Consider the following 26,917-nt stretch of genomic DNA (forward strand, 5'->3'; position numbering starts at 1 on the left):
CAGTGACAGCTATTGTTTGTACATATTTATATATGCAAAATCAGTGGTCACAAATTTCTTGAATTTGGTAATATATAATAAGTGACGGTTATATATTAAAGGCATTTTAAAATAAATTTCCAATTATGCCCTTACGTTACGTTAAATTAAAAAGAGTCAAAAACTGATACATTAAAGGTATAATGGCGGTTAGAAATAAATTTTTCTCCTTGAAAAAAAAACATCTCTTCCTATTTCCCGGAGTAACTTCCTTCCCACACCGACATGCATAGCATGTGACCTTTGTCAGAAGAAGAATGGTAAGTTTAAGAATAGATTTAATAACGTAAGAGTAGATTTATTGTTATTATTATTATTATTTTACCAAAATTAGAAAGAATGAGGGGAGTTTTCTCACACACATACTGCTAAGGCGCCATGAGAGTTTGAAAATTAAGGCCAATTTTCATTCAACTAGACCTCGTTGATAATTTATTATTAATTTTTAATCACCCCCCTTGTCTCCCTACTTTTTCTATGTTTTTGTAACTTCTACTTTCCATCAACGCAACACATGTATAGCATATAGTATGCATGGAAATTTCTAGTGATAATAAAATCAAGATTTATAATTTAAGTGATTAAGAGTATGATCTATTTTATGTATATTATATTCCGAATAAGTGCCAGTTATATGTTTGTCATACTATATACCCTACAATTAAAAAGGCAGTTATGTACCTTTTATATTGTATTATATTAATAATAGATTTACTAATTAATTAAAGGTAATACAGTAATTTAGGATTAGTTTTTAATCACCAATTTTTCTCTCCAACCGACACTTTTCTTTTAATTACTGTAACTGCTCCTACAATAACTTCCATCGACACATGTATAACATGCGTGGAAGTTTCTAATGGTATTATATAAAATGTATAGCTTGTTAACTTAGTCTTTCTCTAGCCAACGAGGTTTAGCCGGGTGCAAAAAGGTCTTGATTGTATGTGTGTGAGAAATCTCTCTCTTATGTAATTTAGACTATCGCTTGTACTAAAAAAAAACTCATCTTTCTCTAGAAACTCTAAAGAACTCTCTTTAAAAAGTGAAAATAAACCTCAGGAACTTAGCTCTAGTCATCGTCTCCTTTGGGGGTGGTGGCCTCATTCCCCCACCCCTCTCTACCCTTCTCTCCCCTCTCCACCCCTCACCTTTTTCCCCCATCTCCTCCTAGTTCATTCTTTCTCTCTTGGGGTTATTTACCAATTTTTTGGTATTCAGCAGTGTTTTTGAGAGAATAACGATAGAATTTTATTGATAGGAACACAACTAGTACAAAAAACTGGGCTATATAGTGGGGATTAGGTGAGTTTCTCTACACATACGAGCTCAGTTATAGGTCTAACTGAGTAGTCTTATCTTCTCAACCGCAAGCGAGAGAAGAAACCTTACCACAAGAGTGTTAAAAAAAGTAAGAACTGGTAAACATTATCTTTTTGCATGATAGTTTGTACCTAATTAGACCTCTCCCTAATCCCACCAATCTTACACCACATGAACTAAAACCCCATGGCCATCTATATATGTGTGGATTTCAAAATATTTGAAATAGATACATAAATACATAGAGACCGACCATGCTGAAAAAGGAAACAATGGAGTGCATATACTCCTACAAACGTTTTATTATTACAAGAAACGTGTCTTGCATTTCTGCTATAACTTAATTAAGAGAGAATTATTGGCCAATAATCCTTCCTAAAAACGTATATATAAATTGATGAATAGAAGAAATTATGGATAGGATTACTCTAAGATCCAACTTTAAAAGAAATCTATTAAAAGCCAAATGATGACTAATAGTTCTCTTATTAATTAATTTAACCATCGCCCCATAATCAAGGTTCCCTTTTCGTCCCAAATTCAAGTTTGAAAAGTTTTAGAATTGTTTGACTTATTGTCTTTCTAACAACTCAATCCACTTTCCTAACCGAAAGGGCAAAGGGCTTCATTGGATTAGTTGGTTCTTTGGATGAGATAAGTTTTCATTAACGCAGTAAACAGTTCATTTATGCAATGAGTGAGTGCCACCATTGTCAACATTTCATTTACATGAAAACGTAATAGATTAGATGGTAAAAGAATGTCAACATCTTTCTCTTGTCAATTGGCAGATAATCTAACATTCAAATATTATAAATTAATAAATTGTTAAACTGTTAATCTTTCATGTTACGTTGTTAAATTGTTAAGGGTGTTGTTCGTAAATTAACTGAGTATACATCTTATGATCTAAGTACACTATAATATTTAAATCAAAATGTAAAATTAACACCCTATTTAAGTACCAGAAATATCCCTCATACACCCTAATACACTCTATCACACAAAGAAAAATAAAAGGAAAAGCAATCCTTTACGTGTTAAAAGGAAATTCCCAAAACATATAAACAGTAGAAGAAATAAACAAAGAACTGAGGAGGAGATGAATTGTTACACAATTTCAAAGTCAAAATATTGAAAACCAAGTGTAAACACTCCAACTTTATTTGACTTTTGTCTTTACCCAAAAGGGATTGATGAATGTTCATCAAACCCAATTGAGCAAAGCTCATAATTTACGTCTTGTTCCGAAGACTCTTTTAACTCTTCCACCAGAAGACCCCAAAGAAAGGTTTTTGAGGAATTGTAAAGTAAAAAGAAGTCTTTCGAAAATTAGAAAAAGAAAAACAAAGAAAGGAAAAAAGAAGGATGTTGTTAAATGAATCCTAAAATGAACTGAGTAGAGTGTGCTTTTTAAAATTATATTTGTTTCACAATTTTTTTTTTTTTTTTTTTTTTTTGTCAAAACGCTGGAGAATGATATTAATAACGAAGGTGAAGGTTTACATCAAAGGTAAGAAAATTAAACAACCAATCAGTTCCTAAATGATCCCAAACATAATTAGAGAGACAAAACCCGCAACAGAGTGGGCAGCCGATTCAGGATCTAGGAGCAAACACAAAGGAAACCCGAGAAAGAGAAGCCACCAACTGCCGATATCAAAGACAATCCTCTAGGTGAGTCCACTGAAACCCGACCATTAAGCATAAAGATACCCTTTTGAGAATCCGACTCCACAATAATGTCTGTGAGATGAAAATTAGCACACTCACTGAGCGCATGGCGAATAGCTAGAAGTTCCATCATAAGAGCAGAGGAACCATGAAGGTCTCTGTCCACCCGCACATAGCAAGAAACTGAAAGAATCCCGTATGACCCACAATTCAGTATATCCTTTTTGATCATTTTATATTAGGGTATATTAGTAATTCAATAAATAGTTGGTAGTAAGATGTATTTAGTTAATTTGGTTCATTTAATAGCACTCATTGTTAAACTGTTAATTTGAATTATACATTCAAATATATTTTAAATAAGAATTGATCAACTACTCTTGTTTAAAATGGTCATTCTCCACTTGATCCATTATTTAAATTGACAATCTAATCAGTATATTTGACAGAAAACATTCTTTATAAAAAGAAAATTCGTTCCCAATATTTTTATTATTATAGGAAAACAGCCAATTAAACTTTAGTGTTTCTCGATTTGCAATATTCAAAATAGAGATCTCAGAGAGTGTTGAAGAGGCCAACAAAGTCTAGCCTAGTGAAAAATGTTCTTTACTTGCATACTAGAGGTTTCAGATTCAAACTGTAATGGCATCTTGGTTGTGTGAGAGAAAACCACTCTACTTTAGTTTGACCATCGCTTGTACTTAAAAAAAAAAGGAGTGTTGAAGAGAGAGAGAGAGAGAGAGATATTAGAGTTGAGTGAGCTATAACACTCTCAAAGGAAGTGGCAAAGGCTCAATTTTCACGAACTTGTAGTAAAAGTATACGACCCTAATGTTCTTTAAACAAAATATCTGAAGATCTGGAATCTTGTTCTTGCTTTTGCTCTATTTGTACTTTATTTTCACCCTCTTATGACATATGAGAGATATAAGTCATATGACCTTTTTGCAACTTCTCTCAAAGTTCTTCAATGCCCCGTGATGGTCGCCGGTTCACATGAAACAAGGCAGGGCCACTTTCTTCTTCTTCTTCTTCTTCTTCTTCTCATCCATTACTTTTCCTTAACTTTTCAAATTAGCTATCCCTATAACATATATATATATATATATATATCACGAGTCAATTATCATCCTCAATTATAGCTAACAGGGTCATTTCATTTTGATAATCAACTATCAAAACGCAGCAATGTAATTCTTTTTATGGAATATGTAACAGAAAGTTAGAATTGTAAAAATTTATGGACGATGTTGCGACGTTTTGCTAGTCGGGTGCGAAAATGAAATGGCCCCTATAGTTGAAAGGGCTAAAATGTAATTTGCTATGATATTATTATTATCTATAGGCATAATAATTCATGCAAAAGGTCCATATAGTGTGATTACGTAACTTTCTATTATAATAGTGGAGTGGATATGTGAAATAATCACTCTACTTTGAATTGGTCTTGGCCGCTGGATTGTGATGTGATGATGCCTTTTATATTAATAGGAGTAGTACTTCAATTGACTAAGAGTTTATTATGTTTTGGGGTTTCTTGAAGAAAATGATGGTAAAAGTTAAAATGTAGCTCAGTAACAAAGGTGGGATGGTAAAAAGAGAGAGATGATCCCTAGTTTTTGTCACTTTTGTGCTGCATGTGTGTCATGAAATTTTGTCTGCCACTATGCCCCCTCCCTTTCTGTGTGCAATTTAGTTAGAAATCTCCATGTACAAGATAAATAATAGAAGAGGAAGAACTATAATAAACAAGTAGACACCAGTGTGATTTTATATGCATGACACAGCTTGCATATATATTTTCATGACAAAATGCTACCTATCTTCCCTCTCTTGCCCTTTCTTTCTTCACCCTGTTCACTGTATGTCAAGTGTATTTCACTCACACATAAATTTATGTATTTAAAGTGTTCAAAAACTTTTTATATATATTTTTTATAATTAAGTAAATGCGTGTGAGAAATGCTATAAGAGGAAAGCAAGAGGAGAATGTAGCTAGTATTCCTGTATTTTTATTGCACACGGTTCTTAGCTTCTTAAAGGCAGACTAAAATAGAGTAGCACTAGAAAATGCTTATCCATTTATAACGATCCTTATCGGAGAAGCATAATTTTGTAACACATTGGAGGAACAGCCTTCCCAAAATCATTCAAACCAAGTCATAGTTTGATATAAATTTATGAGGCAAAATCAACATGGGGTTGGGTTATGTGAGGACAAAGATAAGCCTATGTGGTATAGATATATTCATCAAAGCATTTCCTAGGTTTTAGCCTCTGAATATTACGTTTTTGTTTCTTTAATAGTTCTGGTTCCCCAAATATAGAGTAGGACTTTTGCACTGCTTGATTGGCTTACAAGGTTGAGTTTGCACATCCCCATACACACTGTTTTTCATCTGAGTGAGTGTTGATGACAATAGGACATGTATTCTGAGGTGCTGCACTGTGTTTTGTGCTGAGAGAGAGAGAGAGAGAGAGAGAGAGAGAGAGAGTTAAGTTTAGGCATTAATATATTTTGGGTCGATGGATCTGAATGGATGTAATAGAAAGCAACCATAATAAAAGGGAGTAGGTCCTCTAGCTAGCTAAAGCTTGATTCAACGGTATTGGGAATTGAAGGCCTGCATGTAATATTTTGATCCGGATCACGAGCATCAAGCAAATAATTTTTGTTTAGTGGTCAAGATTTTAATTTGTTACGCTACATGGTTAGGAACTATGAGGCTCTGATCTCATTTAAAAATAAAAAAATAAAAAAATAAAAAAAATAAAGACTATGAGGCTCTGATGGTTTTTGAAATTATTTTATATAATCAGAAAATCAAATGTTTGACTTAATCCAATTCTAACTCATTTTGTTACTCATCTTCGTTAGTCGAACTAAACCTAAGGGATTGAGGGTTCTTTTTCAATGGCTTAGTTAATTTTGTTGGGATTGTGTGGCTCGATATAGGTCATATGTGCATAATCCATGTTTCTAGAGGGATGTGCAAGGGAAATTTTTCCTTTAATCTATGTTGAAATGGTTGATAGCAAGTTCCTGCAGAAGTGAAAGTAATTCTGGGAATGTACGTAGGGAAAAGGGTGAGCTTTATGCTACCAGAAGATATGCTAATATATTCATATTCTGTTCACGAGATCAAGGTGATTCTCTTTTAATTAGCAAGGCAGCCTGTTGAATTAAAACCCAATAATTAAAAACTTTAGAAATTTGCAACTGAAATAACTACCATTGTCCACTAATAACCTAGCACCTTATATTAAAATATAAAAAGATTTTCGTAGAAATGTCACTTGAACTATACTTCAGTTTCAATTTGTCACTTTAAAGAAAAATTGAAGGGAACTGTCACTTAATTTTTCAAAATCCATGATTTGTTATCTGATTTCAACACTATCCAATTTTCCATCCATTGTAAAGAATATTTTAAAAAGAAAAAAATCATTATAAAAAATTATATATCTTTCAAAAATTAACCATTAAAAATCAAAAGGTCTTTCCTACCAACCATTAAAAATGAAAAAAAATGAAGAAAGAAAATTGAAAATTGCATTTTTTTTTTCCATCCCCCTTCTGCCGTCTCTCTCTACTCTCCCTCTCCCTTCCTCCACTATCCCCTGCCCTCTCCTCTGTTATTTTTTTCTCCCCCACCCTCTCCCTCTATTTGACTCCGACAGATAAAACCATATAATAATATTCCGTGAGTTTGTGTTTTTGATTTTGTGAATTTTTCTCTTTAAGCTCGTTTCAATTTCTAAAGTTTCTGAATGTTTCTAAATTCAAAATAAATGGTTTATTAAATTAAGGATTAGAGTTTGGATTATTGATATGTTGGCAGGGAGAGCACTCTCTGCGCTCTTTGTTTATCGCTTAGGTACTTTGGCAGGCAGTCATCAAATAGAGTGAGAGGGTGGGGGTGGGTTGCGGGTAGGGGCTGGGGTGGTCAGGTCGTGGGTGAGAAAAAAAAACTGGCGGGACGGGGGAGGGTGGGGAGGAAGGAGAGAGAGTTCACTTTTTTTTTTTCCTCGAAAATGAAAATATTAAAATATCCTTAATATGGGAAATTGAATGGTGTTAAATTCAGATGACAAATCTTAGATTTTGAAAAATTAAGATGACATATCTCTTAAATTTTTCTTTAAGGTGATAAATTAAAACTGAAATATAAATTTAAGTGATATTTCTATAGAAATTCCAAACATAAATAAATTGACGTTGAGGAAGAAAGAAAAAGGTGATTGTTTGTGCAAATAATTTCACAGGAGAATATTCGCTTCTAGATCCTTCAACCTTCGATCTTCCTTCTCTCTCTTCCTCGATTCCTGTAAAACAAATTGGAGTAAATAGACCACACCCGGGGGGTGTTGGCCAAAGGCCCTTTAATGTCTAAGTTAGTTCGAGTATTTGTAGGAAAACAATAGCTAAGCAAAGGGTACGGAGTAGTGTTTATGTAGGGTGTGAACCGGGCGGCCGGAGCCGTGTGTGGTGGCCGGAGCCGTGTGGAGAAAATATGGAGAGTGGAGAGGGAGAAAGAGAGAGCTTCGGGTATTTTTCTCTGGTATTAGGAGTAGGTTTAGATGTACCTTGAATGATAAATGAAGTCATCTATTTATAGGAGCCTCGGGGCTAGGGTTTCGTAGAGAATATGTTGAGTTTATTCTCTACCCAAATTCGTAGGGATCGAGTCGGACTGAGATAATATCTGATTTAATGATATTATCTCTTTTTATGGAGATAATATCTGAATTAAATGATATTATCTCTTTTTATGAAGATAATATCTGAGATAATGACATTATCTTCTCTTTATTCGGATAATATCTTAATTAATGATATTATCTTATTAAATAAAGATAATATCATGTTAATTAAGATATTTATCCCAATTAATTAATTGGCCAGATAAACTGGTTCAATTAATTAATTAAAATAGATAATCTTCTTTTCCACGTGGTGTGTTGTGATTGGAGACGAAAATATCTGCTCCCACAGTGATTGCCTTTTTTAATAAGCTATAAGCTACAAAGGAAGAGCAAATCAACCCTCCCCTAGAAATCTTAAGAAACTATCTCTATGAAAAAAAAACAAAACAAAACAAAAACACCACCTCTGGAACTTAGCTCCAACCGCCAGCCCTTTGGGGCTCCTCCCCTTTCTCCCATCCTCTCCTCCCTCTCCTGCCCCTGTCTCTCCCCTCACTCTTGGGGTTGTTTTACCAATTTTTTTGCTGGATTTTCCTCTTGGTTACGCTGGTGATTTCGTTGATGACTCTTGTGGTTTTGTTGTCCATGAAATCTTTGGTGACAACGAAAGAAGCAAAAAAGAGGAGCTAGTGTATTTTGTATGTTGGATTATTTATCTTCTATGCAATGAAAATAACACAACTAGGTCCTGTTTGGTGAGCTAGACTGGATGAGATATTTCCAATTAAAATGGACGTGGATCCTAACTATTGTTTGGTGGGTTGTAATGTGTTTCACACTGGATATGGGCCTTGAGATCCAAGTCCCAAATAACTGTGGTTATGAAACCCAACCCCATATGTGGGTTTACAATGAAACCTCTGTCGTCATCTCTCTCCTTCCCATCCATTCCGTTCCTTCTCTATTCTCCTCTTTTATATTCTCTCTCTTCTCTCTCTCTCTCTCTCTCTCTCTCCTATATCCTCTACCCAATCTCGCTCTCATCTCTTTCACGACATCATTGAACTTCGCTGGTTCTTCAGTTTGTGAAATGGGTGAAATCGGTTTGGGTTGGTGGGACCAATGGCTGTGCAGAGATAGAACGGAGCAAGGGTAGTTGGTAATTACTGCCTGAAGAAGAAAGTGGGTCCACTGCTACTCTTTTTGTAGATTTGGAGTTGGGCAAGGAGAGGTTGGAATTTGGAAGTGAGGAAGAAGAAGAAGAAGAAGAAGAAGAAGAGGGGATTTGGGGATTGGAATTTTTGTAGAGAGAGAGAGAGAGAGAGAGAGAGAGAGAGAAGGCTTAAGAGCCGTTTGCTGAAGAGGAAGGTGTAACGCTCCTATGTCGTAGCTTTATCGGATCAGATTCAGTTTTCGTTTTCTTATTTTATTTTCACATTTCCTTGTGTTTTCTCAGCAACCAAACGGTTCGCATTTCTCTTCCCTGTGTGAAGATTCTCTCGTTTTTCGTCACACGATTTGTTTGACCAATCAAGGGAAGGTTTCATACGCCGATTTGGGGCTTGAGATTTTGCATATGATTATTTTAATAAAAAAATAAAATAAAATTCTGATTTATTAAAAAGAAAGGGAAAAAGAAAAGAAAGAAGAAGTTAATTTCAGTCCGTTGTTTGGTGCAAAAATGGATAGGACTGGACCCAAAGCCTACCCAGTCCAAGCCAGTCAAATCCAATACTTTGAAGCCTATCCCGATCAGTCCAGTCCAGCCCATCAAACGGGACCGTAGAGAAGAAAAAAAAGAAAAGAAAACGCCCTAATAAAGCAAGAGAAAGTGATGCCGCTACGTAAAAGAACTGTATTTGCTTCAGTATCTCTTTGGCATGTCTTGAGCTCCTTTGTTCCACTCATGAAAACAACTCACTGCTAAGGTGTTCACCGATGTGTGCATCGATGAGCACTCCGCCCGCACTCCTACAACTGTTGGCAAGGGCTCGACCAACTTCAGCCGCATCATCTGGTTGGTTCACTACAAGGGGGCTTCCTCCATTGAAAATCTCAAGGTTGTTCATGGTGAATGAGCCACCAGCTTCCACTACTTCCTTGAAGTCTTGTAAGCTTGAGGCATACACAGGAAAGTTGAAACTATCGCGTTTCTCACTAGCGATAAGACCTGCAAAAAACAAAATTGATAATTAATCTACACTCACATGTTTATGTCAAAAGTAGTAGCATAGCTTATACAAAAACATAATCTAAAGCTAAATATTTACTTTACTAATATATTAGGGTGAGAGCACGATTTTTCCCAGAAAAAAAGATGCAATTTACTCTAAAGTCATCGACACCAACCATGAACATATTGTAATATATAACCATGTGTATCGCTCTGATTAGAGAATCTTATGAACACTGATTTTAACTGATCCATAATGTCTTTGTCCTTTAATATAATATTATGACTATAATTTTGTTTGAAAAAAAAGCTACCCAATTGATCCATGGTCAATAATATGGGCCACCCAACAGTCAACAATAGCTATTATTTTGCCGACAAAAATATCATGGACAAATTAATGGAGGGCTTGATCGATTTATGGGGGACCATCCAAGAATTAGCACAACTTAATCATGATCAGTGAAAATTCATAATAAGGTCTTGAATCCAATAACACCTACTCATGCATATCTCTATTTTTTTCCCTTCTTTCTTTTTCGTTTTGTTCTTTTACTTTTTGGTCTGCCAATTGAATCACTAGGGTATAGCTCAGTTAATTGAGCTATTCCGCCTCTACCTATACGCGTAAAGGTTCGAAACCCCAAACACCCAATCAATATTTATGTGTAAATTCACCTCCCTCGATCACTTTTACTGAAAAATGAGAAAGCACAAAAATGCGACTTAGCTATATAAAGCTTACATGTATTATTTTGTGACAAAGTATATATCATGATTACCTCTTGGACAAGATCATCCCAAGCACCCTGAATGTGGGTCCCCAAGAGAAGGCCTAAGCCACTTTGTTCAGTGGAGTCCACTGAGGTCCTGCCCAAACAGGCAAGAAACATGGAGCCACCTTTCTTGAGCTCCTTGGCTCTTGACCTGAGAAAGCTTGCCAAGTCTGTCTGGAACTGCTTCTTGTATGCATTGGCTGTGCTCTCATTTGCTCCATGAATGAACACCCTCCCTTTGTTGTAGGCTGCTGATCTCTTGTCTAGCACACTTTCTCGCACCTGGGTCCCACGCAACACATAAAAGAATTATCAATTAATATGAGAGGGCATCTTAAAAGAAATGCTAACGGGACTTCCTCAAAAGTGTCTCTACATAAACTTCTGCCAGATTATAATTTTGGATCAATAACTAATGTTAAGTACGTTTAGTCCTATTTACACAATAAACATGAAGTGACAACAACAAGTAATTAAGTGACTAATTATTAGCTAGTAAGTATCTATCACAACGAATAAGGGATTAATTACCTGTGTGAGCCAACGCAAGGAAAACGCCGAGTGAAAAAGGTCAATGGACCTCGACGGGAAAAGCCACCAGTAGAAGGAGCCGGGGACTCCTGCAGCCAATTAGGAGCAGTGGCTGTCGGCAGCAAGGGCCTCCTCCATGCTGCCGCCGTGGTTGCCCAGAGGAAGGAGGAGCTGGAAGAGGGTGTTGAAGTCATTGCTAGGGAGATCAGAGAAAAAGGCTGAGAACTCAGGTGAGTCATATCCCAAGGCATCATAGCGCTTGGTCATGTGCTTGATGATCAAATCTACGGTGTTGATGCTGTTGCTTCCACTTGAGCATCCAAGGTTCGCAACCACAAAAAGGAATTCTGGAGAGCTCGGCTGCACTCTGTCTAGGGTTTCTTTAAGCAGGTGATGCATGGAATTTGCATGTTTGGCCTGAAAAATTAAGGACAAAAGTATTATTGCCACATAAATTAAGCAACTTGAAATTTTGAAAAAACAATTAATATAGTTAATGGACTAAATTACCTGTGCTTTGGAATTGTTAGCGTAGCTTAATTCTTCTTTGCCTCCTTTCATGCTAAGTTCTTCTCGAGGTTTATACTTGAAACTGAAACATTGTCTGAATATGATTAATTAATAAGAAGTATTTGAAATAAGACTAATACTGTGGTAAGGGCAAAAGAGAGGGAGGGGTGCTGTTTTTAAGAATTGTGATACTAAATTATGATATAGAGCGTTTTGGAGTGTTAGGATGCCGATCTTTGAGGCCTCGTTTGTTAGGAAGGACTAGACTAGATTAGCAAAATGCCTACATTTCATGTGCATTCAAAGCATAATATGGATGTCGTTGTCTAACGAGGATTAAAGAGGACTATTTATAAGAGGTTGATGACTAGGCATTTTACTAGTCTAGTCTATTCCTTTCTGCCAAATATGTTTGTGTTGTCATTCTGTAAGAACCTGGATTTTCAATATTATTAAATTTTTTCGTATTAATGTTATTATTAAGGTTTATTGTCCTTATACTTCAATGTTCTAGAGATGTTGGTTGCTTCTACTTTAATTTATTTTTGACAATTTACTACACAAACTTAGTATTTGGTGTTTCACATCCGTTGACTTCCGTTTATTCTTTCGTTTGAAAGTTCCAAAGACACCCTAAAATTTGTTTACACACCATTCCAATGTCATAATTACATTTTTATCCCTATTATAAGAAGATAATGAAAAACAAAAAAGTAAAATGAATAAAGATAATTTTTTTTTAAATTAGTAAAAAATAACTGGTCCCACAAGTTATTTTAAAATAACAAAATATATTTTATTTTATTTTAAAATTATAGAACTTTGAGAAATTGTAAATAAAAAAAATTGTGAAACCACCCAAGGCCTCCGCCGCACTCAGCCTCGAGAAATTATAGAATAGTACAATATCATCACGTTAATTGGTGATACTTCCATTCAAAAATTGCCATGTGTATTATTTTTATAAGAAATTAAACTTTTTGTTCCAGCTGTGTTTGAAACTCCAATTTTACCTTTTAAATTAAAAGTATTAAAAGAAATAGAAGAGAAAATGTTCCAGCAACAATCGCTCGCCCTCAATCTAACTGTCTTGTCATCGCTGCCTCCCATGGCTGCCGCCCCATCCTCTTATTTCATTCCTCTGTTTCTGTATTTTTGCAATCATATCACATCCCATCATTGCCCTTCTCTACAATTGTGCCAAGCGAGCTCCTTTCTTCAACAAACAACACCGTGAAGAAGACCCAAATCCCATTTCAATTTGTTAATCAGGTGCATGGCAATTTGCCCAGTCCTGCAATCATCAAACCCATAGTAGCAAGTCTTTCAATCGCGTTGTATGTGTTAGACATAAAGATATTATTACGAATTTGGTCACTCCATCGGCCCTTCGTCTCTCTTCCTGAAACTGCAATTTTTTTTTGTGGGGTTGTTTTCATTTTCTTTGTTTTTCTAACAATTTTTTTAATTTTGTTGTGAAGAGTAAAATTGGAGTTGCAAATTATAAAAATAATACACATGGCAAATTTTAAATAGAAATACTATCAGCGTACTATTCTATAATTCTCCTCAACCTCACCCCTGCAGCCCTCACTCCTATTCAGTGAAACTATCTAAGTCAAACTCTTCGACAACACACATACCTCTCAACCAACTCTAAACCGAAAAGAGATTAAGGCAAAAAAATAAAAAATAAAAAATAAAAAATGTAGTATTAAGAGAAGAAAGTATACCAGTTTGACAAGTTTTTCTCAAGTCAAACTCACGCCCACTTATTCAAGCTCAAATTCAGGTTCCCAGTTGCAACCAAAGATTAAACCACATCATGCCACAACAAGAAAATTAAAAGAAAACATGAGATCTGGGAAGAAAATAAAAAAGGAAAAGAAACTAACCTGCACTTTGGAAAGGTTGGCATTTGAAGCCATATAGTCATGGTGTCCTTGAGCAGCCATATCAGATGACTTGAAATCGCAGTAGCTGCAAGAGATGGTGGTAGAGAGACGAGGTGATGGTGGGTTTGACTGGGAGGTGCGCCTGCTGGTTTGGTTGAAAAGAAGAAGAAGAGGAAGAGGGATTAAAGAAGGCACTGATCTTTGATTGAATTTTATGAATGCGTCGAATTTGATATGGGATCTCATTGCATTACGCCTGAATCATCATTTACTTTGATTTCGAGGAGGTGGGTGGCGGCTTGGGGCTGTGTGGGTCGGGTTGATACGTGAGGGGAGGGGAGAATTTGCTTGGTTTGTTTGTTTTTTTAAATAATTACTTTAAATTGAAAAATTATTTATTATTTATTTTGGCCACATGGAGTCCATGTCATTAAAACACTGGGCCCATATATTATTTAAATTACAAAAATATCTCTGCCACATCATCAAATTTAACAAAATTTTAAATGGAATTAACAGCACGGGCAAATTGGATGGAGTTTCAGTGGGCATTGTTGAATTAAGCCTTTAAAATATGGGTCATCTTCACAACACATCAGCACTTGTTGGAAAGGATTATTTAGTTTAATCTCAAGCTTCAAGCTTTCATTTATTCCCAGATTCAAGCCTTAATTTCTTTAAAGATAATAATATTAATTATTTGGTTTTGATTAGGTGTTCGGTTTTGATTTGTACCCAATAGGGGCCTAAACTTATTTGGTTCGCGGAATAAACGTTTTGGGAATGAAACTCCCATATTTAATCCCAGAAGATGGGAATGGAAGGTGTTCATTCCCGTGTTTGATAATATTGGGAAATACAAACCAGGAAATGTCACTTTCTCTCATTCTCATATTTAGTATGCAATGTTAAGAATGGAAAGTTGATTTTTCCAACAATACTCTTTTTTCATTTAAAGTTTCTAATGAAAGCTGGTATTTAAAAAGTAAAATAGGGGTAAGTTAGTTATATAAAAAAATGCATTAAATGTTTTCCCAACGGTATGAAATTCCTCTTAATTGGGAAGTTCATACCATTTCCATGCACCTAAACTTTGAACCAAACGAGCCATAGTGTTGAGTATTCGACTCTTTCCAATGGGAGATTCAATTTGTTTATTTTGATGATGTATATGGATTAAAATTCATTAGATTAATCTAATGATTAAGATTTTTTTAAATGCTAGACATATTCTTGTATATATATAGTCGTCCCATTCCATTGAGAGATCCCTCAAATTATTTTATTTAAGGGACATTCTTTAAGGTACCATGCTAATTTTTTTTCAACGATATCCAAACCCTCTATTTTTCAAATCTTCATTCATAGATCATCCTTGCAAAAAATCAAACAAAGTGAAAATCATTAAGGCATCTAATTGAGAACAATAAAATCAATGAACATGGTGTTTCAAGAAAGTACTTAAATTTTAATAATTTAATTAAATGGTCAAATGATATCGGATTCAAGTGATATATATATTTTTTGTGGAGATGATTTTTGAATGAATATCTACAAAATAGATAGTTTGGATTAATGAATTACAATGCAGAGTGAGTCTTACAAGAGCGTCCCTCATATATATATATATATATTGTTTTTGCATATGATTATAGTAGTTTGAACCTAAAACCTATCACATGAATTAAGGCACATGACCATCTCTACATGGATTTTGAAAAGGTTTAAAATATATAAATAGAGACGTTGACAGGAAAGAGGGCCAACACCACCAGTAGTTTCCGATTGGGGAAACAATGGAGTACATAATACTATTATGTATACTATTCTATACTTCACGTGGTTTGCAGCATTATGAGATACAAACGTTTTTATTACTACAAGACAATGTGTATCTTGCATCTCGACTATAAAATAATTTAGAGAGAATGCCAGCTATGTTTCTTAAAGTTGTGTTTGTCAAATTTGTTGTTCCCCAAATATAAATTCAGGCAGAGATGATTAGGAAGCTCCATTAGAACAAATTATTTGTAGGATTACTACTCCAAGATGCAGCTTTTAAAAAAAAAAAAAAAAAATCTTCAGAAAGTTCGATTTTATTATTTTCTTATGACAACTTTAATAAATGGATAATGAAGAACACAGCAACCTATTAAAAGCCAAATGATGATTGATTATTTTCTTATTACATTAACCATCCACCCCAGAAATTAAGGTTTAGTTTGTAGCTAACCCTTTTCTAATTACTAATTCGGCTTCTAGACTTTATTGGATTTTGCTTAATTAACCACCAACATTAATCTACTATGCTATTTTTCATATTGGGTCTCTATCCACCACTTTTAAAGAATTATAAAATTAGGTGGATTATTGCATAATAGGTAATCTCACAGACTGGTCTCTCGTTAGGAATGTTGGTGAGAACTAGGGCCAGATTGGGTCAACTTTTATGATTGCATAGTGAAGAGGGAGTCTGCCTTCCTAATCAAGTATCATGCATGCATCAAGATTTGCAGCCGACATAGCCTGGACGATCTCGGTATGGCCCTCAGCATAAGCCAACTAGAGAGAGCAACGTCCATAGTGATCCGACTGTTGTGTAAGTATAGAGTTCCTGGGGACAACTGTGTTGGTAAAATCAAGGTGGCTGAGCATAGCAGACGCATGCAAAGGGAGTCCCTCTATGTTGTTAGAGAAACTCTGTGAAGGATGATGGGCTCTTTCTGGATCAATGCGTTTAAGGACGCAACAAACCCAGTATGTGCTGCCTCTCAAACAGTAATTTTGTATATTTTATGTCAACTTTAGTAGTAATCTCCATTCCCATATATGCCTGCTTAAGGCTGTTTTGGTTCGGCTCGTCCAGATCCTTTTTATTTTATTTTTTATCCTTAACCTTATTTTAGACTAAATCAAAATAATGAAATATGTGGGATAAATTAATAAACTTCTTATTTTCTTTACAAATGTTATGAATCAAGCTAATTTGTTCAGTGTTGTCTAAACATTTTAAGAAACTCTATACTCATTTTAAGAAACTTTTTTGAACCATTGGATTAATATTCAAGAGATTTGTGGTCACTCACTGTTGGATGTAAATTCAATGGTTCACTCACTCTTACACTCATTTTAAGAAACTTTTTTGAACCATTGGATTAATATCCAATGATGGGTGACCACAATCTCTCGGACTGTTGTGGTCCAAGAGATCGGGACTGTTGTAACATCAACTTTGCTAAAATATGAGAACTATGAGAGAATATTTGTTTGTGAAAATTTTCTATGTATTCTTCTCCTTGTAGGAGGTTATATTTATAATACAACGAAACCTGAATGGGCAAGTAAATAATAAATTCATATTTCTATTTATAGTAGGAAATCAGGAATTAAAGTAAATCAAATATAATTATAATAGAAATCCTTGGTGTGTAAGAAAAGAAAGTCAATGGTTCACAAGTCACGCCAATACTCCCCCTCACGTTGGTACATAGATGTCACCAATGCCCAACTGGTCTAGTGGATTATGGAACGCTTTACTAGAAATTGCTTTTGTCAAAATATCCGCCAATTGATCCTTAAACTTTACGACAGGAAACTGAATCACTTTAGCTTCGAGCTTCTGTTTGATCTAGTGTCGATCTACTTCAATATGATTGGTGCGATCATGTTGAACTGGTTTCTATGCAATAGCTATTGCAGCCTTGTTGTCACAAAAGAGATTCATTACAGATGTAGGTTTATATCGAAGTTCAGTAAGCAACCTCTTTAACCAAATTAGTTCTCAAATTTCTTTGGTCATATCTTTGAACTCGGCTTCTGCATTGGATAAGGCGACCACCTTATGTTTCTTACTTCTCCATGTAACCAAATTACCTCCCATGAATGTGAAGTAACCGGATGTGGATTTCCTATCTGTTATATTTCTTGCCCAATCTGCATCTGCATAACCATCAATATTCAGATGACCATGTCTTGAGAATATAAGTCATTTTCCGGGTGCAAACTTCAAATATCTAAGTATCCGAATAATTGCATTCATGTGGTCTTCACTCGAGAATGCATATATTGACCGACGACTCTCACCGCATAAGCAATGTCTGGTCTAGTATGAGACAAGTAGATCAATCTTCCCACTAATCATTGGTATCTTTCTTTGTTAGTTGGAACTTGACCTAGGTATTCTCCAAGATGATAATTATGAACAATATGAGTGTCTACAGGTTTGCAATCTAGCATTCCTGTGTCTGTCAATAAGTCCAAGAAATATTTCATTTGAGAGAGAAATATGTCTCGTCGTGATCGGGCCATCTCAATCCCCAAGAAATATTTGAGTCCACCAAGATTCTTCATCTCAAATTCAGTAGCCAAATAGTCTTGTAGCTAAAATATTTCATGTCTATCCTTCCCAGTAATAATCATGTCGTCAACATAGATTATTAAAACTATTACCTTCCCTTTTTGATGTTTCAAGAACAAAGTATGATTTGAGTTACTCTGTCAGAAACCATTGTTCTTCATTGCCATGGTGAACCGTTCAAACCATGCACGTGGTGACTGTTTCAGTCCATACAACGCCTTTTGTAATTTGTATATTGTTCCAGTCTGAATAGTATTATATCCATGAGGAATGTCCATATACACCTCCTCCGTGAGTTCTCCATGTAGGAAGACATTCTTTACATCAAACTGGTGTAGTGGCCAGTCCAAATTAGTTGCGATGGACAATAAGACTCTGATTGTGTTTAATTTTACAACTAGGGCAAAGGTTTCTTCATAATCTACGCCATAAGTCTGTGTGTACCATTTTGCCACAAGTCTTGCATTGTATCGCTCGATAGATCCATCAGCATTGTGTTTTATTGTAAATACCCATCTACATCCAACGGTCTTTTTTCCTCATGGTAAAGTTTTGTGTCCAAATCTGATTCTTCTCAAGAGATTTCATATCTTCCTTTATAACTTGAACCCACTTAGGATCTTTAAATGCTTCAGCAACTTTGATTGGGATATGAATAGCAGACAACTGATGCACAAATGCCTTAAGTGGTTCAAACAGCTTTTCAGTGGATACATGATTCACAATTGGATACTTTGAAGTCTTGCCAATATGAGGTGAATAACGATTTGGTGGCTTTCCATGATTCTGCCTGAAAGGTAATTGGTATCCAATAGATTTATCCTCTAAATTCACAAGTGTAGTAGGAGTAGTTACCTCAAGGATATTCTCAGGAGATTGGTCTGTTGGTACTGTTGAGTTAGAGGGGGGTATTCATCTTGTTGTTATGTATTGTCTGTAGGTGTGAGACTCGAATCAGAAATATCATCTCAAGGATCAGATGGGTTAGGCGATTGATCGCTTTTCAGCAGAGAGTAATCTCGTGCTCCAGACTCGGGACGATCGATCATTTCTATACATATGAGAATTTCTTCATTTTCCAAGTTACTCCAATTATGCTTTTCACTTTGTATCTCCCTCTGAAGCATAGAATTGGATGATGGGTCATCGAAGAACAGTCCAAATTTCAGAAAGGTCACATCTAAAGTGACATAGGTACGTCGGGTAGGATGGTGATAACAGTGGTAGCCTTTCTAATGAGTGACATAACCCACAAAAACACAACGAAGTGCACATGGATCAAGTTTGCTATGTTGATTTTTGTGGAGATGAACGAAAGCCACACATCCAAAGATCCGGGGTGTGAGTACCAAAACAGAGGGTAGAGGTTGGTGTTGCGCAAACACTTGTAAGAGAGTTTTAAATGTCAATATACCAGAAGACATGCGGTTAATCAGGTGAACTGTGGTGACAATAGCATCATCCCAGTGATAGCGAGGAACATGATAGCCAATCAGAAGTGCTCGGGTGGTTTCAAGAAGATGTCGATTCTTTCGTTCAACAACACCATTTTGTTAAGGTGTCTGAGGACAAGTCGTCTCATGAATAATTCCATGTTGTTGGAAGTAAGTCTGAAAGTCATGATTGAAAAATTCTCCACCATTGTCTGAGCGAAGAATCTGGATTTGAGTATTAAACTGATTTTTCATATGTTTGTGGAAAGACTGAAAACAAGAAAACACTTCGTTTTTATTCTGCAGCAAATAAAGCCATGTCATCCGTGTACAATCATCTATGAATGTGACAAACCACCGAACACCAGATAGAGCAGTGATAGGTGAAGGTCCCCAGACATCAGAGTGAATTAACGCAAAAGGAGTGGTACACTTGTTCGTACTCAACGGATAGGGTACACAGTGACTCTTGGCCAAAATACAAGTATCACATGTGAAGTCGAAGTCCTTGAAACATAAAAATAAATTTGGTATAAGATGCTTCATATAACTAAAGACGGTGCCACAACCAGATTTGCTTTTGCTTACTATCAAAGGGATGTGTCACAATATTAGCCATGTCGGGACTGAAGTTATCTACATAATATAGCCCCCTTCTCTTAGTACCACGACTAAGAATCTCCTTAGTGTGAATATCTTGAAGTAAACAAAAACTCGGGTAAATGAGTACACAACAATTCAATTGTTCAGTAAGCTGACTAATTGACAATAATTTATTGGATAAAGATGGAACAAGTAAAGTATTGGACAGTGAGAGAGAGGATGAGAGTGCAACAGTGCTAGCCCCTGTCACAGGATAAGTAACTCCATTGGCATTAGCAATACAAGTTCATCGGGGTTGTGTAATATTCAGAAAATAATCATGATCAAACGTCATATGATCAGTTGCATCGAAATCAATTATCCAGCTCCTAGAATCAATCTTATCACAAGTATGAAATCCATAACCAATACCATTATTGGTTGTATCGCGTTGTGTTCGATCTTTGAGAGTAGCCCACCATTCGAGGTAGCCGTGCAATTTAAAACAAGTCTCACAAGTGTGTCTCGGATCACCACAATATGCGCAATCTCGTCCATGTGTCAGAAGTCACAATCTGTGCAGCGGAAGATGCATATAATACAGGTTTAGTAGGAATTCGGATCGGAGCTGAGCCCGAGTCGAGGTCGGAGTCGGAGTCAAAGTAGGAATCTGGGTCCGAATTAGAGACAAATTCGGTGTTTGGGTCATCATCGAAGTCGGGTCGAGGTCATCATCGGAGTCAAGGTCGTGGTCGTCATCCGAGTCGATGTCGTCGTAGTCATGGTCGAGGTCGTTAAAATAGGATCTTGATTCAGGATCAGTTTAGGGTCATCAAAATAGGATCCGATTCAGGATCGATTCGGGGTCAAAGTCTGCATCTATAGGAGCTGAGTCACCTGGACACTCAACCTAACTATGGTTGGTTGAGAATGAGAGAAGGAGTCGATGGTGCTACTGCCATGAAGATTGAAAAAATCATCAACCCCATAGCTACGGCGGGGGTTGGAAACTAGAGTCAGCAATTCCAAGATCACCGCTCTAATACCATGCTAAAATATGAGAACTATGAGATAATATTTGTTTGTGAGAATTTTTCGTATATTTTTCTCCTTGTAGGAGGTCATATTTATAATACAACAAAACCTAAATGATCAAGTAAATAATAAATTCATATTTATATTTATAGTAGTAAATCAGGAATTAAAGTAAATCAAATATAATTATAATAGGAATCCTTGGTGTGTAAGGAAACAAAGTCAATGGTCCACAAGTCATGCCAACAAACTTATTATAAAAGATATTGAACTATAACTTCACATCCATGCACTCCTTAACCTTATTTAATACCTAATTGAAATAATGTAATACATTGCATGAATTAATAAAATTCTCATTTTTGTTTTACACATGTTATGAACTCATTAAGTTCATATTTTAATGTTGTCTAAAACTTTGTAATAAAAACTTATAAAATACCTAGAAAAACATTATATAAAGAAAAAGTCCGGCCTGCTCGGCCCGCCAAGTCCATCAAGATCAGCAAATCACATTGGTTGTAAGGAGGAGCTCCTTTTCAATCTTAAGGAGCCAAGCCATGCTCATTGCAAAATAAGTAAATACGTCTAGAAGGCATTAGAAATTATTTTTTTTTTAAAAAGCAAAATTTACTATATATATTTTTTCTAAAGACCCGGAATCTTGCTCTTTGCTTTGCTTTATATTTTCAACCCTATATGGCCCTTTCTTGCAACTTCTCTATGTCTTAGTGAAAGTCTGCAACACACCGTGATGGTCCCCGGTTCACATAAAACAAGGCCGGAGCACTTTTTCATCTTCATCTTCTATCACCTTTATCTTTAACTTCTCAATCAAGTACCCTATAAAACATAATATATAATACTAATATATAGGCGTACATAGCTTTTGCTTTTATAATCCTACTTCACGTTCCTCCCAATTAGACCATGCAAAAGGTGATCACTTACACTCTGCTTTGAATTGATTTTGGTCGTCGAATTGTTATGCAGTGGTCAAAGAAGAGATGGTAGATATTTTCCATTTGCCATGTAGCCTCTCCCATTTGGATTTGGATGTTCAAGGCCTTAGAAAAGGGTTAATTATGCCTATGAACATAGGTAACAATTGTACAAATTTAAATAAATTAGCTTGTAATTAGGAAATTGGTCATCATAAGTAAACTCGAGAAATGTGATTTTACCTATATGCATGATTGACACCACTTGAAACATATATTTTAGTGGGAAAGATTCTGTGACTAGAAAATGCTTATCCATTTAGAACACTCCTTATCCAAGAAGCATAATTTTGTAACTCATTGGAGGAACAGCCTTTCCACAGTCACTCCAACACAGTCATTGTTTGGTACCAAATTTATGAGGCAAAATCAAACATGGGGGAGATAAAGTGGTATAGATATTCATGAAAACATTTACTAGGTTTTAGCCTTTTCCATTCTTTTCTTTTTATAAAAACAGCACATATGATGCTCCAAACGGTTATATATATAATATATATATATACTATATATATTATATATACAAACACAAAGAACTTTAGTTTCAGTTAAGGGATCCCTCAAACTCGCTAATTAAGCAAGAGAAAGTGATGCCACTACATGAAAGAATTGTATCTGCTCTAGTAGCTCTTTTGCTTGGCTTGTTCCCCTTTTTTCCACTCTTGAAAACAACTCATTGCCAAGGTGGTCACCGATGTGTGCATCGACAAGCACTCCGGAGACACTCCTACAGCTGTTTGCAAGGGCTCGCCCGACTTCAGCTGCATCATCAGGTTGGTTTACTACGAGGGGGCTTCCTCCTTTGAAAATCTCAAGCTTGTTTATAGTGAATGAGCCATCAACTTCCACTACTTCCTTGAAGTCTTGTAAGCTTGAGGCGTACACAGGAATGTTGAAGTTGTCACGTTTCTCACTAGTGATAAGACCCTGTGGAAATTAATAATTATGAATTGTATTAATCTATGGATCACAATTTTATATGTCAAAAGCAGTAGTAGGTTATACAAAAGAATAATCTGAACCTAAATATTTATTTTACTAAATTTATCAGCATATTGTCGATCAAGTATTTTGTTTAGAGTAATGTTAAGCTTACCACATTTTTATACCACATTATGTAGAGATGTGGAGCCCACCAATACAATGGGGTTAATCTATATTAAAGATGTGGTAAATAATGTGATATAAAAATGTGATAAGCCTAGCATTTTCCATTTTTTTAACTGATCTAAATGTGCTTGTCCTGTGATATAATATTATGATTATACTTTTGTTTTGAAAACAAGGTACCCAATTGATCCATATGGTCAATAATATGGACCACCCAGCAGCAAAACAATAGTTATTATTTAGCCGAGAAAAATCAAAGGGACATTGGAGGGTTTGATCAATTTTTGGGATACCATCCAACGGCTAGAATTAGCACAACTTAATCATGATCAGTACGAAGTCATAATAAGGTCGTGAAACCAATAACACCAAATCATGCATATATATATCTTTTTTTCACACTGCACTTTGCATATATACAATATAATGCATAAATGTTTAATTTGTATGATTATTACCTCTTGGACAAGATCATTCCAAGCATCCTGAAAGTGGGTCCCAAAGAGAAGGCCTGGGCCACTTTGGTCAGTGGGGTCCACTGATGTTCTACCCAAACAGACAAGAAACATGGAGCCACCTTTCTTGAGCTCCTTGGCTCTTAACCTGAGAAAGCTTGCCAAGTCTGCCTGGAACTGCTTCTTGTATGCATTGACTGTGCTCTCCTTCGCTCCATGAATGAACACCTTTCCTTTGTTGTAGGCTGCTGATCTATTGTCTACCACACTCTCTGGCACCTGGACCCACCCAAGACATAAAAATATCATTTCATTAATGTTAATATGACCATGTCTAAAATTTGAAATTTGTACTTCAAATAGCTTTTGAAATCCCAAGCAAATTTTTTGCATAAAGTAGCCTCACACACTGCTTTTGTTTCATCCTTTTTGGTCAAACCATTTGCAGCTTTCAGTTGCTGGGAAGTTGTTAATCTAGTTTTGTGCCTAGAATTTTGCACCTTGCTACTATGTTATACTATAAACAATGAACTAATTTAAGCGACTAAATTAAATTAGTGCAACTATCTATCTATTTATATAGTACAACTAATTATGGACTAAATAATTACCTGTGAGAGCCAGTGCAAGGAAAACGCAGAGTGGAAAAGATCAATGGACATCGATGGGAAAAGCCGCCGGTAGAAGGAGCCCGGGACTCCCGCAGCGAAGTAGGAGCGGTGGCTGTCGGCAGCGAGTGTCTCCTCCATGCTACCGCCGTGGTTAGCCAATGGAGGGAAGAGTTGGAAGAGGGTGTTGAAGTCATTGCTAGGGAGATCAGAGAAAAAGGCTGAGAACTCAGGTGGGTTATATCCCAAGGCCTCATAGCGCTTGGCAATGTGCTTGATGATCACATCTACGGTGTTGATGGTGTTGCTTCCACTTGAGCAACCAAGGTCCGCAACCACAAAGGGCACTTCTGGAGAGCTCAGTTGCACTCTGTCTAGGGTTTCTTTAAGCAGGTGAAGCATGGATCTTGCATGTATGGCCTGAAAAATGAAGGACAAAAGTATTTTGGCACAGCAACTTGAAACATAATGAAACTTTGATGAAACAATTAATATAGTTAATGGAATAATTACCTGGGCTTTGGAATTGTTAGCATAGCTGGACTCTCCTTTGCCTCCTTTCATGCTAAATATCTTCTCGAGCTTTATACTTGAAACTAAAACATTGTCCCCCTTGGGAGCCATGAACATGATCGATTAGAAAGAAATATTTGTAATAAGATTGATACAATATGGTGAGGGTGAAGGGGAGAGTTGGTAAATGGGGAGTATATATAGAGGGAGAGAAAGAGAGGGAGGGCTGTTGTTTTTCAGAAGAGTGTGACAATGAATTATGACATTTTGAAGTGGCATGATGATATCGAGCAACATCTTTAATTGTGTTCCTTAATGTGCACCAATTTGGCGCAATGCTGTTTAATTAGCATAAAAGTATGGCCCTATATGTTCGTCATTTAGTCTACACTATGATTTTCAATATTATTGAACTTTTTTATATTTTGTCCTTTATTATTATGCTTCAATATCCTAGAGATGTTGGTTGTTTCTATTTTTATTTATTTATTTTTTGTTTTTTTGTTGACAATTTACCACACAGACTTTGCATTTGATGTTAATGCATCACCTCCCTTAACTTCCATCTATTCTTCCCTTCAAAAATTCCAACACCCTAAAATTTGTTTACACAATTATTCTAATTTTATCCCGATATAGTAAACAAAACAAAATGACCCACCCCAACACCCAAACCCATGACAGCTGCTCCACCATACTAGAGAGAGAAAGGATGGTGGTCGGGAACAGTTGGCCGGGAGGGAAAGGAGGGAGTGGAGGTGGTTACCATGGGTGTGGGTTTGTGTTCCTGATCATTTATCTTTTGTTTTTCTTTTAATTATAGAGCAATATTTTGTAAGTCACCCATGTGCACATGATTTTAATAGAAAATTTGATCAATACGAAATTTTGAATTTACAAGGGGACGGGTTCACATGGATCCAGGATTTTAAATTATGGGGTAGACTAAATTTACATTATACACAATCCTATTAAGAAGATAGAAAACTCGACAATACGAATGAATTTCATTGATCACAAAAAATACATCCTAATCAAGAGGACATAATGAGCTTTACCCCATAAAATTCATCTAGTATATATCTCTTTTATGTTTTCTACATGCAGGGGTGTGTGAAGTGAAGGACATATTATTTTCTACCAGAAAAGAAAATCGGGGGTTGTTTTCCACCAAAAAATGGAGGTTTAGCCTTTGGCCCTTTTCGTACCCAAAAAAATAAAAAAAAGGTGAAGGGTTAGGGTTGAGGTAACTGACCCTGACTCATCTCTTAATATTTATAGTGCAAAATTGCAACAACAAAAAATAAGAAAAAAATAAGAAAAAAAAGAGTGACAATATGTTTTGTTGTGATGTGCTCAATGGAAAGTTATAGGCTCACAACGGTGAGGTATCCACGTGGCGCACAAGCAATTAAAGAGTGCAGTGCATGGTTGTCTATTGGTAGGGCTGGGTACGTTAGTTTAGGCTGAAAAGAGACAAAGTCACCTTGGCTATAGCTCAGATTAGCCGAAGGATAGGTCACTACCATGGCCAAACTAGTCTAAACCATATATGGATGCGTTAGTTGAGTTTTAAAATATAATTAAGGGCTAAAATAGATTGACCTAAACTACAAGGATAAAAGAAAGGACAACAAACGCAAAGCAACAAAACTCTCACCCAAATCAAAATAGGTTTCGACTTTTTAAACATGTACCCTCACCCTTCCTCCGTGGCAAGGATTAATAATCCTACGAACTCGAGGATATGAATGATGAAAATAAAAAAATTGAAAGAAAACATGAGATTTGGAAGAAAAAATTAAAAAGGAAAAGAAGTATAAAAAAAACTAACCTGGGCTGCGGAAATGTTGTGATCTTCTTCGCCTCCATCCAATCTCTCAACCTTCATATTACCAGAAATACAAGTATATATGGTTCTACGGTAAAAATGATGCTAAATTTTTCCAGTGAGAGATATCGTATAATAGCAGTAAGAATGAAAAGAAATCCAGCAGGGACTGAGAATATTAATAATGGCGTAGTGCTATTGGTGGATGACGACTCCCATGGTGCAAATGTTAGATAGTTTCACCGAGTAACTGTGTTAGTTAATGATCTGTCATATTAGTTAGTAAGTTGTTATATTGAAAGCTGTAAGCAGTTAACAAGCTCAGAGAGTTTGTTAATTTGATTTACAGATTGGTTAGCAATCTAGGCTAAAGAAGCTGTCAAAGCTTAGTGTTTACCCCTAAATCGTCCTAGCCCTAGAA

At 35.9% G+C, this 26,917-nt stretch overlaps 2 protein-coding genes across 2 annotated transcripts; both read right to left on the bottom strand.

Moving 5' to 3' along the window:
- Nucleotides 1–2,968: 2,968 nt before the first annotated feature.
- LOC103326582 (indole-3-acetate O-methyltransferase 1-like) lies at nucleotides 2,969–11,727 on the bottom strand. Its single transcript, XM_089048740.1, has 5 exons — nucleotides 11,677–11,727; nucleotides 11,296–11,583; nucleotides 10,605–10,917; nucleotides 9,608–9,856; nucleotides 2,969–3,219 (listed from the first exon to the last, which is right to left on the bottom strand). Exons 1-5 carry the CDS (start codon nucleotides 11,725–11,727, stop codon nucleotides 2,969–2,971), a joined length of 1,152 nt encoding a protein of 383 aa, XP_088904866.1.
- A 10,653-nt stretch (nucleotides 11,728–22,380) lies between these two features.
- Nucleotides 22,381–25,125, bottom strand: LOC103326552 (indole-3-acetate O-methyltransferase 1-like). The gene is made up of 4 exons (XM_016793025.2): nucleotides 24,666–25,125; nucleotides 24,156–24,572; nucleotides 23,548–23,823; nucleotides 22,381–22,906 (listed from the first exon to the last, which is right to left on the bottom strand). The coding sequence occupies exons 1-4, from the start codon at nucleotides 24,780–24,782 to the stop codon at nucleotides 22,553–22,555; spliced, it is 1,164 nt and encodes a 387-aa protein (XP_016648511.2). The 5' UTR covers nucleotides 24,783–25,125; the 3' UTR covers nucleotides 22,381–22,552.
- Nucleotides 25,126–26,917: the final 1,792 nt, after the last annotated feature.

This window comes from Prunus mume, linkage group LG3, assembly GCF_029339155.1.
Source record: "Prunus mume cultivar Tortuosa linkage group LG3, ASM2933915v1, whole genome shotgun sequence".
Lineage (NCBI taxonomy): Eukaryota > Viridiplantae > Streptophyta > Magnoliopsida > Rosales > Rosaceae > Prunus > Prunus mume.